General features: G+C 40.6%; 1 protein-coding gene across 1 annotated transcript; it reads right to left on the reverse strand.

The window, feature by feature from the left end:
- Nucleotides 1-6,596: 6,596 nt before the first annotated feature.
- On the reverse strand, nucleotides 6,597-7,171 carry LOC120294707 (proteinase inhibitor PSI-1.2). The gene is made up of 2 exons (XM_039315136.1): nucleotides 6,981-7,171; nucleotides 6,597-6,891 (listed from the first exon to the last, which is right to left on the reverse strand). Exons 1-2 carry the CDS (start codon nucleotides 7,030-7,032, stop codon nucleotides 6,695-6,697), a joined length of 249 nt encoding a protein of 82 aa, XP_039171070.1. The 5' UTR covers nucleotides 7,033-7,171; the 3' UTR covers nucleotides 6,597-6,694.
- Nucleotides 7,172-16,995: the final 9,824 nt, after the last annotated feature.

Below are 16,995 nucleotides of genomic sequence, written 5' to 3' on the forward strand. Positions count from 1 at the left end.
GCTTTATGAACGTTGAATGGCCAATATTAGGTCAAGTGTATTGCGTCCATAATGATCGCACAACTTCGACAGAGCAGTGAAAGAGCAGAAGCATCAAAGGGAAAGTAAGTGCAGAATAATACTTAAAAAGGCTATTCCATCCCGGCTATCCTTGTGATCTTAGTTAGGGTTTCGACACAAAGATCGATCCCATTCGCACTAAAATATTGCCTATAGCCTTCATTTTTAGCTGCAAGTGATAAAGCCCCATCAGCGAGTTGAAGAAGGCAGCCTTTAAAAGCGAGGCAGCAGTTGCACTTGGGATTGAGGTGCTTATCATCCATGATCGGGCATGTCGTACACACAACATCGAAGCAATACTGACGACAAACTTGGGCACTCACAGCTCCATGATTTTCTGCGACTAGAATTGCACCTGATGACCAGGAACAGGAGACAAAATTCCAGGAAAATGAGAGTATACTTGAGAAGAAATTTGAATCGCCTTCAGATGCCTTGATCTCTTGAAGTACTTTTGTATCAGTTCTCCGTTCCACCGTTTGCTTTGATACAAGTTTCTTGCGAGATAATCAAGGGAACACAATTTCGAAAGTTGAATTCCTCTTTAACCAAGAGATCATGTCACCTCCATGTTTATCAGGCCGCTGTCCAAGGATTTTGTAGGAGCTGCCCAAGAAGTCAAAGTGGACAGAGGCTTAACTCACACCAGAACAGAGATGAGGGATTTGAGGTGTCAAACAAAAGCTGATCCAATATCCAGATCGTGTACTTTCTTTCAAGTGCATTCACTCCTCTGGCGACACGCAACAAAGCATCCTGGGGATGCTTAAGTCCAAGCAAATTCACATATTCAGTGAAATCTACCTCTACACAAAATCTTAACGAGGTGACTTATGAACTAAATGGATATATCAATAGTTTCATCCCCCATCAATTTTCCTGCGTGGGATTTCTTATTTTACTGAAAACCTAGCCCGTACGTATTAACACCCGCTCTACAAGATTTAAAGACTTAGAGCAAAAGATGATCCCCACATTGTGTCATACACAATCCGACTGCTCGGTTTTTAACAGCTGACTCTTGCTTATGAAACAGGGAGTAGTAAATGAGAAATAACCATCTCTCTCTTGGGGAAGTATAGGAGTTTTGAATAATACACGTCCATTGTAGAAACATTTGCGGCATATCATCACATCAATGAAGCCTTAAATTGTATGTCAGAAAATGCCACGAGGAACTGAAACATACGGTTTTCATAAAGGGTTGATAACTAATGGAATGGATAATTGACATGTTTATTTATGAGATTGATGGATGGATTTAACCACTTGATATTTGTTATAATATTATTGATTTAACAAGCATTGCCAGTGACATAATTCATTTATATTTTATATGTGTATTATTTACTAAATTGAGATAAAATGAGTTTCGATATTACTTTGTAAAGTGTATAGTAATTGCTCGATCTGCTTAAAAGATATATACTACCAAGTTCCTCAATTAGTGAGCAATAGAGCGTGAACGATTTTGATGGGGACTTGTGGAACTAGACTTTAGATATGGTTTGAGACTACGTCCTTCGGGTGGAAGGACAGCTGTATCACCCATTTTCCTGTAGTTTTCGAGATGTGACATCTTGTGGTCGATTAGTGGACAATAAAGCATGAACAATTTTGATCGGTGCTTTTGGGAGTGGATTTTGGATATGGTTTGAGGCTACATCTTTCGGTTGAAAGGATGTGTGGCATTCGGGTCATTGCTCAGCAAAACCATGCGCCCTTGAGTGCCTAGATCATAATCACCGCATCACCAAGCTCGCCACTGTACCATACCATTGTTGCCCCAACTCTCTGCATGATGCCGCACCATCTCCTTGCGCCTCCACGGCACCACCTTGGCAACCATGTCACCATCGCCGTGCTACTGGCCTGGCTGCAACACCTCACCCACGCGCCATGCCTACTCATCGCACCACCTCGGCGCAGCTCACTGCGCCACCTAGGCCCCGTCGCGCCACCAATACGCGGCTCGACGCACCACTCGGCCTAGCCGAGTGTTCTCCATGGGCTACCAACGTTGGCAAAATGTGGCACAAATTTGTGCCTAAGTTCATGCAGGCGGTGAGAGAGGAGAAATTGAAGATTAAAATCAGCCAAAGCACCGTTTTTCTTCCTTAGTTTCCCCCAACTGGCGTCTTCTTGTGTTGCCACAGTTTGTGGTAATGTGGCATTTAATCAACCGTTAAGACCATGTAGGCGGTGGTGAAGGGGCAAACAAAAATATAAATTCAGCAAACTCCATTCATTTTCAGCCTCTTCCACAACTCCACTACCCCCACCGTTCCCCTCCGTCCATCCTCTTCTTCATCCACGTATCATCCCTCCTTGCTGCTCGACGCCGCGTGACCCTCACCCTCTCTCGTTTCTTCTCTCTTTCTGCACAACAACCGCGGCTTCCTCGCTGCCGCCTTTGCCGGTGAGATGCCCGTCATTCAGCCAACACTCGCGCTGCTCCGCTGTCCTCAAGCTGACCAACCAACGACCAGCCGAAACCGGGCTTCCAAGACCTCGCTATAACCGCGTCGACACTTGCTTTGGACTAGAGGCAAGTGAATTACTTTCCATTTATGCTACATTGGTCAATTTTTGTACGTCAAGGGCAATTTCCTTGAATTGTTTTTACCTCGGTTGTTTTCATGCTTAATCGTGTTCATTGACGGTTTTAGAATATACGTGTTCCAAGTAGTGTTAAGATTTTTATACATTTATGTTGTTGGAATACTAGATATTGAAATGTGCAATGATTTGAGCTTAATTGACACTGGTTATGGACGAATCCAAGATTAAGACGATTTCCAAGTCAATTAACTGTAGGCTGAATTTTGCTAATTATTTACAGGTCTTTGTAGTACAAATTTTATGGGACTTTCTCATGAAAGTTGTGCGTTGTGCCTTGTTGTACAGTATACTTTAGTTTCAAAATTTTCAAACTTTATATGCACAAAATATATTTCAAAAACTATGCAGGTCTGAAATTGTTTTTATAAACCATTTCCAAACCTTGGCTCAGTTTCTATTTCCTACAGGATTTTCGATAAATAATTTGAACTAGCATCCTTCATAAAAGTTTAGACCACATCTTAAACTATAATGTGGAATTTTTCCATGATTTTTGGGGTACCATTAGGCCTCCAAAATGCCATTTCTTGAATCGGTTGCAACCTGATTTTGTGTCTTGTTTTGGTCCAAGTAGAGAAAATTATTGGGACTCATACAAGCTAAATCGGACCTCAAGTTCTCCATGAAAAACATTCCTCAGAGTCTCGTCCATAATGTGTTAAAGTTTCAAACTTTTGGTTTTAATTTGCTTGGCGAATGCCCTTGATTTCTATGGACGGGCGAACTGTCCTTTTTATGTCAGTTCTGGATAAACCTTTGTTTTGCAATGAGTCTTTTGAACTGATACGGGCGACTAAATGTTTGTATCTTTTCTTGGGTTTATAAAGGATAGTTGGTGGTAAATACTAAACTATTACTATACATTTTACTTAGTGGATGCCTGTTTATATTGAGATATTTGGATTGCTACGTTATGGAATGAGTATGTGATTTAGGAATGCCGTTGGTTGTTAGGACAACGATGCCCCAAGTGGTCATAGGAATGCTTGACGAGGTAATTAGGTTCCTTCGGATGCCTAGGGAGTATAATACGGTTCCCTCAGGTGTTCTCACTATGTCGTATGGGTGCGGGATGCCTAGGAGGTAATAGGTTCCTCGAAAGATGGTGGCAATCGATTCACAGTAAGGATACTCAATTGCAATTTCAGATTTTATTCAAGTTTTGTTGGGTTACTATTTTCAAAGAAAATGTTTTCTATTTGCTATCCTAATTTTGAGCAAAGTTTGCAAGTTGATATCATAATAATATTTTGTCTTTTATATTTAAACTTCCTTGTATGGGCTGTTATATAGAGAGATTAGTAGTTTACTTATTGAGCTTTGTGCTCACTCGTGGTTGATCATTATTTCTCATATCATTAGTATTTTGGGAAGACTGGGCTAAGATTTTAGATGTACTGTGGATGGGAGACATATGACATAGTATCTATGTAGTATCCAGGTCAAAATGATGTAGCTATTAGAGCTTTTGGGTATAGCATGGAGTAGTGATACCTTCTGCTCATCCCCCAGTATACCTCAACACCTAAAATAGGGAGAAGTACAATCCAAGTACCAAAACTTGGCACATAAATGAACATTTAAGTGCTAAAAGTTAGAAAAGTGACACTTTTTTTGAAAAGTGGGACACTTAAGTATCATTTCCGATGAATCTCGTCGGAAATCTTACATGACCATTTTTTATTATTTTTCTTGCTTACGTGGCTTGCTGGAGAGCTGACTTAGCAAAGAATTGCAAAAACGACGTCGTTTTGACGTGAATTTGGATTTGAATATAAAAATTAATTATAAATTAAATTATAATAAAAAAAAAAAGGGGAAGGAGCCCTCAGCCGCCTCCTGATTTTGACACTTAAGTGTCACTTTCCTAACTTTTGGCATTTAAGGGTGCGCATGACAAAAATTGATTTCTCAATTTCTATTTCAGAAATTGAGAAGTTAAAAATTTTAGCTTATGATTTCTTTTTCAAATTTATTTTTGGAATAGAAATCTATTCCATAAATAGAAAAATCAAATTGCATTACCAAACGGATTTTTGTTCCAAACTTATTCTGGGGAATAGAGAAACAGAGAAATAGAGAATTAAAAATTTTATCATGTGCGCCTAAGTGTCCCTCTGTGTTAAGTTTTGGCACTCCAGGTGTCTGGCACTCACCTAAAATATATACAAATAAGAACTGAAATGAGATTGCCAAGTTTGCATTTCCATGTATGTTCTTTTGAATTTTTTATATATCATGAGTGTTCTTTAACCGTACACGCTTCTGCATACTTAAAAAGTGAAAAAAAAAACTTTAGTAAATGCATTAGCCGTGACATACTGAGGGTGTCATAGGACGGTCGTGTCACTCTCATCTAGTTTTCAAGGTGTGATAGGTTCTCGCATTTAAAATAAAAAAGCGCAGTGACAACAAAATGGATCCCCTTGCACGGCACGCCATACACATTTTTTTATTGCAAGTTAACTATTGAAGTTGTGCTTAAAGTTTTTGATGGAGGAATAAGGATATTGGACTTTCTTGTTCTTTGCGAAGTCAAGTGATCCAAAGCTTAAAAAGGACATGGCAAACCAAGTCAAGGAGAACTAATCATATGGTGCCCATCCTTTGAACGGTACCCTACAGTTCCCCATTGTTTCAGTATCTTCAAAGGTCAAAAACCCGATGGCGCGACACCGTTATGGTATAATCTGACGGGCTGATTTCTTGGCAAATATATCAAAGAGGATAGTTTATGACAGTTCCATGGAGACACAATGACTGTCAAAGAAAAAGATATGCCAAAGCAAAGTTTATCAAGACGTTGTGTTTACCGGGGAAGGTACAATCCAGTGAAGTCCTCGATTGCGGGAGAACCCCTTGTTGTGGTTGTAGCCTTTTCAGTTGGCCATCGAGAGTCTGCTCAAGAACACGGTCACCATAACACTCTTTGAAGGATGTTCGACGAGATAATGGAAAAGTTAATTGAAGCAAACGCATCTTGGAAAGTAGAATTCCTCTATAACCAGGGGATCATGTCACCCATATGTTTATCAAGCCAATGTCAGAGGTTTCAAGAAGGAGCTGCCGAAGTTTTCAAAGTGAACAGAGGCTTAATTCACCCAAAACAAAGATGTGAAGTTTGAACAGACTTTACTCATTTTCGCAAATGCTAGAAAGATGATCCAATATCCAGATCTTGTAGTTTCTTTCGGGCACATTTATTCCTTTGGGAGGCTCAACAAAAGTTTGATAGGCTGATACCTTCATTCTATGGAGGTAGCTCAAGTCCAAGCCAATTAATATACACTTGTTTGAATCTAACTTCACTCAAAGCTCGAACAATCGAGTTATGAACCAACCGGAAATATCAATCATTTCATTCTGCATCAACTTTCGAATGTGGGATTTCTCGTATTACTAACAGCTTAATGCATACAAAATTTGAAGGCTTGAAGCAAAAGATGATCCCCCGCGATGCGCTGTACGCATTTGACTGCTAATTCAGGTTTTTAACAGCTGACTCTTGCTTATGAAAGGGTGAGTAGTTAATGAGGAAAAGCAATCTTTCTCTCTCTCTCTCTCGGGGAAACGTTTGGAATAGTATACGCATATTTCAAAAACATTTGGTGTACATCATCACATCATTGAAGCCTGTATTTGTATGTCAGAAAATGTTAAGAGGAACTAAAACTTATGGTCTTCAGCAAGAGTCGAAAAGTCCTTCAGGTGATAAGAGCAAATTCGACCCATATGAGGTCTTGGACTCTCACCAGCAGCCAGGACAAAGCCAAGAAACGGTCATGGAAATCGCTTGAGTCCTTGTACACTTGCCTCACAAATATACGTAAAAAAATCAGAACAAAGCATGAAGGAAGAAATCATCAGATCCCAAGTAACTGAATGACAATATTTAAAGATAACATGGTCTCGATTTATTTTGTGTGATCTTTATTCAATTCCAATACAAAGTTCGATCTGATGTACTGCACATGGCATTTTTAATAGACTTCAGTTTCTTGCATCAATTTCTTCAACTGCAAAAAACTGATGTGCCGTCGGTCAGATGAAGAGTGCAGCCTTGCGGAGCGAGGCAGCAGTTGCAGCGGGGACTCAGGTGCTCATCCCCAGTGGACGGGCACGTCATATAGTCCACATCCAAGCAGACCAGTGGACAAGCTCCGACGCTTATCACCATCGTCCCGGGATTCATTCCCAGTGGGAGTGCACCTATAAAAGACAAAGGAAAATGAGGATTTCATTCCCACTTTTTTCATTCAATCTTGATGAAAGGTTCGTTTAACAGTAGTAAGACTCACCACATAGGAAGATAAGAACCAGAAGACAACAACATGCATTGCTCCGAGCCATGATGCTCCGGATGAGTTTTCTGATAGCACTTACACTGCTGTCGTGCTTTTATAGGCAAAATGAAAGCCTCAAGTCAATCATTCTTAAGCGGTATACTTGAAAAATAGAGATATCAAGACCAAGTCATGAAGATATGAACGGAGAGAGAGGGAGGGGGGGAGTGGACTTTGAATATCATTTGAAGCTACCTCATTCATGTGGAAAGATAACTGCGTCACCCCATCTTTGTAGTTTTTGGGGTGTGACATCTTGTGGTTGGTTAGTGGACAATTGTTAATGCCCCCAGCACGTCATGGCTAATGTAGAACTACTAGCGTAATTATCTTATTTGTTTCGCTTTTTTTTAAGCATGCTAACTAAAGTAACATAGGGATCTGCTCAAACTTCTACAGACGGGAAAATTTCATTTCGTTTCTTATTTATTTATATATATATGGTAGACCGGGGTAATCAAGAGGGTCAGTATTACTGACTACACTTGACTGTATGTTGGTCATCCCATCCCAACCTAGCTATACACATGTTCATCTAACCCTGGCCGTCGGCTCCGTCAAAAATCATCCACGTCCCAAAAATTCTGCTACCACCTGCCTCCATTCTATTTGGCGGGGCAGCCTCCATTCCCTAGTCCGTCATCTACGTCATACAGTGGGAGGGCGCCCATTGTGCGCTCGTTGATGCGAGCGTACAGCCCAACGAACCCAAGGAATATAGGCCCCGTTAGAGCCCCTATGTCCACTGTCAAATAGGACACGATCCGCCTCCTGGTCAGAGGAGCGGGTACTTGCATAGAAACGGGTATACCTAGGATGTTGGAGCATTAGTCTAGGGCCAGATTTAAAAATACCTGAATCTCGCTTTTTTTTTTTTTGGCGCCTGTGGAGTTGGGGAGGCAAGAAGACTAGATGAAGGTTCAGCAACATCAATTTTTTGACATGTTTCGCATCCTTTAACGTAGTTGATACAATCTTGAGTAATAGTTAGCCAAAAGTAACCATGTTGACGCAATAATCATTTCATTTTGACCCTGGCTTGATGCGCGCCACATATGACTTCATGTACCTCGGCCTTTACGACCATAGGGTCTTAAACATCTTAGTAATTGACCAGATGATGGGACTGTGTCTCATACATGAGCTAGCCCACAAACTACCTCTTGAGTGACCCACAAGTGATTCGTGATTAACGTAAGAGTCTCGCCCATGCGCACCACGCGACAAGCCCATGACCGTTCAGTTCCTTGTGTTAGGCGATCCTTTGGGTTTTTGAGTGCCTTCTACTGTTTCATGGAACTTTTCCTTTTCCACCTGCATATACTCATTGACCACAAGAATCTTGAACAATGGAAATGGAAAAGAATGGACTAAAATATATGCTTTACATTTATAAAAAAAAAAAATTAAAAAAATTGAAAATTACAATAACCATCCACGTTACTGCCAGTTGGGCCATGTAGGATGTCCAATGCTGATTGGACCGTAACATCAGTGAATTCCTCGCTATGATGATTGCATTATTCTGGTAAAGGGGAAGGAGAAGCTTTAAAATCAAGAAATCAGATAGCTTTAGATTTCAGGGAAGGTTGAGTGGGGTTGAAGCCATGTTGAAAACCTTTGACTGAACTGAAAGGCACAAGCAGCTGGAAAAAGGTCGGCACATGTGGCTCAATATTCCATGGACATACTCAGGAAGAATCAAGAATCTTGGTCGAAGATAATCATATCCGGGAAACTAGGGTCTGTGAACTCATACTCGTGCAAGTAAAGTCAACAATAACTCCATAACGAATCATATGAGAGGCAAGTGGGGCAAACATTATTATTGATGTGAAAAGATGAAGTCCACAACCAGTGAGTCTAACGGGGAAAACATATGGATCGATGACTAAAGTTTCAACATATTAGCTAAAAAATCTTTTCTCGAAGCATTTGACTAGGTACGAGTTCACGAAAGTCCAGAATTCCGATGAAACTCCCCACGCCCAACAACAATCGATTTATATGTATAGAACTGAGGATATCCACTTGTCTTGGGTCCTAGAGTGTTGCGGTTGTGGCTTGACGGAACGATGGCATGGTTGACGGGGACAACGTGAACGTTGAAATGCTTCGTTGCCGGGCCTGGTGGTCTACGGTGCTGGTGTGAGCTGAGCGAGATGGGGAAATGGAGCAGGTTCTGGGGCGGTAAAAGCAAAGAAGCGAGCAGCGGTGGTTCTCCCCTTTTTGTTCGATTGTCGTTCCTTGCACCGCCAGAATTGTCTTCAACATTATGGGGTCTTTGTTGACTCAGCCTCAGCAGCTACTGTCCTGTTGTCCGCTTGAGGAAACAGATGGGAGGGGAGAGTGCAGTGGTGCGGTTGAAATTTCTTTCCTTCCCTCGTGTTGTTGTGGCGGCCATGGGCGAGGACACATTCCCCTTGACTGATCTTAGCTGTTGACTTCGATGGCGACGTGGCGAGATGTTGCGGATGTGAAGGGAGAATGAGGAAGACGCTGGTCGTTCGTTTTTCAGTTGCTTCTGGCTGGCGGGGCTGAGAAGGTGGCAGTTGTCGCAGCAGCAGTCCAATTAGGGAAGAGCATTGGTCTAGGGTCAATCCTGAACCGATCTTGGACTAGCGCAACCGTGTTGATCCCGGTCCAATTCCCAGGGAATTGGGTCGGTCTTTAGTTATGAGATCCTTAGACCAACACTCTATGGGTTGATCCTTAATCTTGAGAGTTTATAGTCGGTCTAACCTAAAACAAAACTGACTATATATATTATATATCTAATATATTATTTATAACTGATAGATGATTGCGAGAACTTCTCATCTTGTCCCATATCTTTATGAGCAATCTTAATCGTTTTTATGGTTTCTTGCTTCTAATATGAGTGAAATTTTTATTGTTGCCTTTTTTAAAATTTGTTGAATATGTATTGATGTTTATAGTTTGGATGCACAACACCGCATTGTTGATGGATATGTAACATGAAATGATAGGTTTGCTTTTTAGGGAATACAAAAAATGAAACAAAAAAATTATCTACTGGTCTTGGGTGGGTTTGGTCCAGTTCTCAGTCCCAAGTTCAATAAGATCGGTTTTTGATCCTAAAAATTAAGGACCAACACTATGTGGATTGGTCCTAGAGTTAGAGGGTGGACTGGTTCAACTCGGACCATACTTACCCCTAAGTCTGAGTTGGCATCGTCATTGAGACTTAGGCGGCCCAATAATGACGAGAACAGACGGGGTTACGAGTCCCCACGGTGGTGTAACTAGTGTGGCCCCATGATGAGTTTAATGACACGGCATGGACCGTTAAACGTTTGAGGCTCGCAATACGTCGAGCGAAAAATCTAGATGTCACAAATCTCTCCCTCTCAAGGAATTTTGTCCTCAAAATTGAATGTTCCCTATGATCCAATGAAAAGATGTGGATACCTTTGCCTCATTTCCTCATCGTTTTCCCACATTGTTTCTTCTACGTTGTGGTGTCACCATGAGACTTTGACAAGTGGGATTACCTTCGTTTGAAGCACTTGCTCTTTTTAATTCGGTATTTGCACTAGCTCTTTCCACATATTTCACTATTTCGTCTACCTAGACAACCTCATGATCTAGTTTATGAGTAGGGTCGGGGTGATACTTCCTCAATATCGATAGGTGGAAGACATCATGTAGATTTGACAACTTGGAAGATAATTCCAATCGATAGGCCAAATCTCCTATTCTTTTGAGGATTTCGAAGGATCCAATAAATCTCATGCTTAACTTGCCTTTCTTTCCAAATCTTGATACGCTCTTTATTAGTGATATTTTCAAAAATACATGATCCCCCATATTAAATTCCAAGGGTCTTCGACGCTTATCTGCATAACTTTTCTAACAACTCCAGGCCGTCTTGAGCCGACTCCTAATGATTTTCATTGTATCCAAAGTTACTTAAACCAACTCTAATCCTATTAGTCTTCTCTCGTCACCCCATTCTAGCACATAAGAGTTCTGCAAATCCTTCCATATAGTGCCTTGAATGGGACCATGCCAATGCTCTACTGGAAGCTATTATTATGTGCAACTCTATTAGATGTAGTTTCTCATCCCAATTACCTTTAAAATCGATCATGCAAGCCCTTGACATATCTTCTAGTACTTGTATTACTCTATCTATCTGTTCGTCCATCTACGGATGGAAGGTGGTGCTAAACTAAAACTTGGTCCCTAGCATGATTTGGAGGCCTCACTAGAAATTTAAGGTAAATATTGAATCTCGATCTGAAGTGATGGTCACAGGGACACCATGTAAGCGTACCACTTGCCTTACATATATCTCCACATATTTGTCCATTAAATAATCCATTCGTACTGCTAGGAAATGGGGAGATTTGGTTAAATGATCTACTACGACCCAAATAGAGCTGTGACTATTTAATCTCCTTGGTAATCCTTGCACAAAATCCATCGTTATGTGCTCTCATTTTCATTCAGGAATATCCAACAGTCTTAGCATTTTTGGAGGCTTGCAATGTTTTGCCTTCACTTGTTGGCAAGTCAAGCACTAAGAAACGTTTTTAGTAATGTCCGTCTTTATACCATTCCACCAATATTGTTAAAGTAAGTTTTGGTACATCTTCATATTTCCAATGTAAATACTATAGTTACTCCTATGTGCCTCCAATATAATTTCATTTCTTATTTCATCATTATTAGGCACATATAGTCGTTCTTGGTATCTCACTATTCCATCCTCAGAAATTTGGAACTTCGCTTTTTCCCTAAAAATACTTCTTGGAATTTCATGATTTCCGTGTCCGACGTGTTCTAACTTTTTGGATGATTTCTGGTTCAATTCTCAGTATAGCTAGTACACCGATAAGTTGGTACATTTCTAACTTAAACTCCGAATTGGCTATTGTCTATAACAAGTTCCACTCAGTTGTCCTTATACTTGCCATGCTGCTTGCCCACTTACAATTGAGAGCATCCCCTACCTTGTTTGCCTTCCCTAGGTGATACAATATCTCATAGTCAATAATCTTTCAATAGTTCCATCAATCTTTTTTCTCTCATGTTTAATTCCTTTTGGGAGAATGAATACTTCAAACTTTTATGATCAGTATAAATTTCAAATTTCTCCCCATATAAATAATGTCTTCATATCTTCAGTGCAAAAACTATTGTCAGCAATTCTAGGTCGTGAGTTGAGTAGTTCAATTCATAAAGTTTTAATTGTCTAGACGTATAGATTATGCCTTTCCCACGTTGCATCAAGACGCATCTCAACCTCTTGTGGGAGGCATCACTATATATTGTAAATCCGTCAAATCCAGAAGGAATAGCTAGTATTGGGGCCATTGTTAACATTTTCTTGAGTTCTTGGAAGCTCTGTTCACATTCATCATTCCATTCAAACTTTGCATTTTTCCTAGTCAGTTGGGTCAATGGGCCTATGGTCCGCGAGAATCCTTCTATAAATCTCCTATGATACCCCACGAATCCTAAGAAACTTCGTATTTCCATCGACGTCTTTGGTCTTGGCCACTTTATTACTATCTCAACCCTTGCTAAGTCCACCAAGATTCCTTCCCCAGACACCATGTGACCCAAAAATAGTATTTGGTCCAATCAAAATTCACACTTACTAAACTTGGCATACAATTTACGTTCTTTAAGAGTCTGTAGTACTATTGTCAAATGTTGCTTGTGCTCCTTTGGTCCTTTCGAATGTATCGGGATATCATCAATAAAGATTATCACAAATTGACCCAGGTATGGTTTGAATACCCTATTAATTAGGTCTATAAATGCAGCTGGTGCATTTGTTAAGCCAAACGGCATAACTAGGAACTCATAGTATCCATAATGAGTCCTAAATGTAGTATTGGGGAATGTCTTCCTTTTTAATTCTTAACTGATGGTATCCTAACCTTAGATGTATTTTTGAAAAGACTAAACTCTCATGCAACTAGTCAAATAGATCGTCAATTCTAAGCAACAAATACTTGTTCTTAATTGTTACCTGATTTAGTTGCCTATAGTTAATACTAAAACACATCGACCCACCCTTCTTCTTTACAAATAGGACCAATGCACCCTATAGGGACACGCTTGGCCTAATGAATCCCTTATCTAGTAATTCTCGCAATTGTACTTTCAACTCCTTTAATTCCGCTAAGACCATCCTATATGAGGCCTTTAATATCGGTTTAGTTCCTAGAATCAATTCAATTTCCCATTCTACTGGCAATCCCGATAAATCCTCGGGAAACACGTCAAGAATTCAGGAACCACACAGATCTCTTCGAGCATGGCTTCTTCCTTAGTTTGGTACTTTACTACTACTAGGAAACATTGACATATTTCATTAAGAAGTATATGTGTTTCTACTGTCAAAATAAAGGTCACTTGGGTTTCTCTCATCTCTGAAGAACTCAAAACTAGGCTCATCTGGTGGGTTATATTGAATCATCTTCCTATAACAATTCATCTTGGTTCATTGCTTACGGAGCCAATCACTACTAGGTCTATTTCATTTCTATCTACGTGTAAATGAGTTAAATCTTGATCAACTCATCTTTCTCATCAAAATGATGCAGAGAGAAGGTGTGGGTAAGCAGGTGAAACGCCACTCGTTCAGTGGCAAGGTAGTTAATAGAGAAATTTGCAGATTGAAAAATTCGTCGATACAATGAAGGGCCGTATTTTCATTCATCCTCATTATTGAGGAAAGTTCTTCTAATCTGTCTTTCGGTTGGTGGATTGTAAGCGTGAGCATTACCTATATTTATATTCAATTGAGTCTGCAGGTGAGTCGTGTTTGAAAGTTGTAACTCACCAACTAGAAACTCGGCTGGAGACTCCTCAAATTCGCAGTGGAGGAAAACATAACCTTGATAGCTTTAGGTTATAGATTCGTTTTCTCTATTTTTTTCTTTTCTGGGTTAAGCTTTCAAAGATGTTTTTGGAACAAGCCAGATTATTACAAGTTAATGTAACTGTAGTAAGAACTCATAGTTATATTCCCTGTTGTTTCAAAACAAAGTAGATGGGATAAAAAGAAGAAGCTGACATTCTAACGCTCCAGAAGGTGGTGTTTGAGTAACCACAAAATATCTCTTCAAGTACTTTTGTTGTAGTTCTCCGTTCCACTCTTTATTTATCATGGAAAGTTCCTTGCTAGAGATGTAGCAGAACCGATCTGACTGTGGAGTAGCAAGCGTGATTCATGAATGTAAGAGAACTGAAGTTTACCGGATATGAGCAGAACCATGGCAGAAGATTTGCTATGAGCCATACTGGCATTGTAGACTCAGATGGTCATGTGGTTCTTGCATTTAAAATAAAGAAACATGCAGAAAATGCCAGAAAATGCCAGAAAATGCCATCACATCATTGAAGCCTTCAGTTGTATGTCAGAAAATGCCATGAGGAACTGAAATACATGGTCGTCAGAAAGTGTCGACAGTCCCTTAGGTGAAATTAGCAAATTCGACTCATATGAGGACTTGGACTCTATATCGGCAACAGACAAAGCCAGGAAACGGTCATGGAAATCGCTCGAGTCCTGGTACGCTCGCCTCACGCAAACATATGTACAAAACATTACAGAACAAAGCACGAACAAAGAAATCATCAGAAACCCAAACAAGTGAATGACAATATTTAAAGACAACAGCAGTCTTCACTTTTTTTTTTACAATCTTTATTCGATTTTAGATAAAGGTTCGATATGATGAAATGCACACAGCATTTTGAGAAACTTCCAATTTCTTCAACTGCAATAAACCGATGTGCCATCAACCAGGTGAAGAGTGCAGCCTTTCGGAGCAAAGCAGCAGTTGCACTTAGGACTCAGTTCCTCAGTGCCAGTGGACGGGCACGTCATATAGTCCACATCCAAGCAGTACTGTGGACAAACTACTGCACTCACCAGGGTCGTCCCGGGATTCATTGCCAGTAGAAGTGCACCTATCAAGAAACAAGGACGGAAAATGAGGATCTTTTTCCCACTTTTTCCTTAATTTATCTCAAAGAACGGTTCCTTCACTTTATGCGATCACTGATCTGGAGTCATCGGAGTCGCAGAACCAAGATAGGTGCGCACGAGGAAATTGAGGGATGGATTAGCAATAGTAAGACTCACCACATAGGAGGAGAAGCACCAGACAACGTGCATTGCTCCGAGCCACGATGTTCCAGATGAGTTTTCTGATAGCACTCACTTTTGGGTCGTGCTTTTATAGCCAAATGAGAACCCAAAGTCATGATTCCGATTCGTAGATGTGTATATTAATGTTTTCCATTGCATAACTTCAGCCGTATCGTTCTCCAAGTCTGTACGTAATGACTTTCTGTGCTTCAGCAGCAATGTTTGAACGGGAGATGAGATGACAAATCCAAGTCAATGGAAGCTGCTTGGTTTGATAATGTTCGTTCAAAGCACGCTATTGAATGAAGGTAGTTTTACAATTCCAATCATTTCTTGCAGTTCAAGGTTCAGGAAAAGAACAATGGCTGCTCGAATGCTGAAACTCTAGTTCACTTCAGATCTAAGTCACTGCGTAAACCAGTGAAGAGTCCCTGGTCATCCTAAAATTAACAATTTCACTTATAACATATCTAAACATTAAATATAGTATTTTCACCGAAGTGTGAAATGGTTAGTTGGCCGCGTGTGAACGCTTTAATTAATAATAGAGGTAAAAAAATAAGACTTCGAGATAACGATGATGAATAATGTATTGCCACAATTTTATTTCAACTTTGGACTTCCATTAAAAAATCATGAGAGGACCATGCTTGTTAATATATTCAATAACAACATGATAAAGTAAAACTGACATGATTGTAATACAGTCAAGTAATTGCCAACTTCTCGCATAAAAATTTCGTTTTCAAAAATTGAATTCAAAACTCCCCCTTCTTAGAGTTTTTAAGTTTCTTTCGTAGATTAATTTACATCTTTGAATTTTCTCTCTCAATGCATTAATTTGATATATTTCTATATGCATGAGCATGAGTTTTTTTGTGAGAAAATTTTTAATAAATTATAATAGGTAAAGTTTCGTTTTCAAAAAGCGGGGGGTAGGCCCTCGCCGGGCCTGGCCGGGGCCGACGACCCGGCCGATCGGTGGCGAGGATCGCGAGCCCTCACCCCAGATTGGGACGAGGGCCACAAGCCCTCGCCACTTGCCACAGACACAGGTGAAGGTCGCAGCCCTCGCTCGGTCGGGCGAGGGCCGCCAACCCTCACCGGATCTAGGTGAGGGCTTGAGAGCCCTCTCTACCCGTCGGCCGGGGTCGCCGGCCCCGGCTAGGGCCCGGTGACCCGACCAAGCCTCCCCCTTCGTCACCAGCCCATCCCGACGACGGTAGGGAGGCGGTGGCAGCGGCTCAAGGCCGAGCCCTCAGCCGCCTCCCCCTTTTTTGTTTTTAATTTTTTTAATATTAAAATTATTATTTTTAAATATTTTAATTAAATTTAACTAATTTTTATATTATTTTTTTACTATGTCAGCCCAAAACAATGCCGTTTTTGCATTATTTGGCCACGTCAGCGTGCAAAACAACACCGTTTTGCACTCGCTTCACCGGAAATATGCAACGTATGCAATTTGGCCGAATTGGCACTCAAGTGATCCATTTTGCTCTGATTTTGGCACTTAAGTGTCCCTTTCTATCAAGTTGTGGCACTCTAGGATCCGCGTGTCTAATAAGAAGTAGGGGTAAAACTTAGCCAAGAGAAAACTAACATTGTCCCCCAAAAAGGCAAAATTAAGTGTCTAACCCAGCTTTAAAAATGCCATAAAATCCCTTAAAGGGTGCCATAAGGTCCGGGTGGTTCCCGGTTCCCTGTCGGTCCAGTCCAAGTGCTTGATTCAAGGGTGCAACACTTTAAAGCTAGGCAGCGAGCCAGCAGGTGCACTCGGGACTGAGCTGCTCTTCACCTGTAATCAGGCATGTTGTGTAGACAACATCAAGC

The sequence above is a fragment of the Eucalyptus grandis genome, chromosome 6 (assembly GCF_016545825.1).
Source record: "Eucalyptus grandis isolate ANBG69807.140 chromosome 6, ASM1654582v1, whole genome shotgun sequence".
Lineage (NCBI taxonomy): Eukaryota > Viridiplantae > Streptophyta > Magnoliopsida > Myrtales > Myrtaceae > Eucalyptus > Eucalyptus grandis.

Excerpts from the sequence above, each read along its gene's own strand:
- LOC120294707 (XM_039315136.1), bottom strand. The coding sequence starts at position 7,032 with ATGGCTCGGAGCAATGCATGTTGTTGTCTTCTGGTTCTTATCTTCCTA. Across the intron at positions 6,892-6,980 it reads GGTTCTTATCTTCCTATGTG|GTGCACTCCCACTGGGAATG; the intron begins GTGAGTCTTACT and ends TGTCTTTTATAG.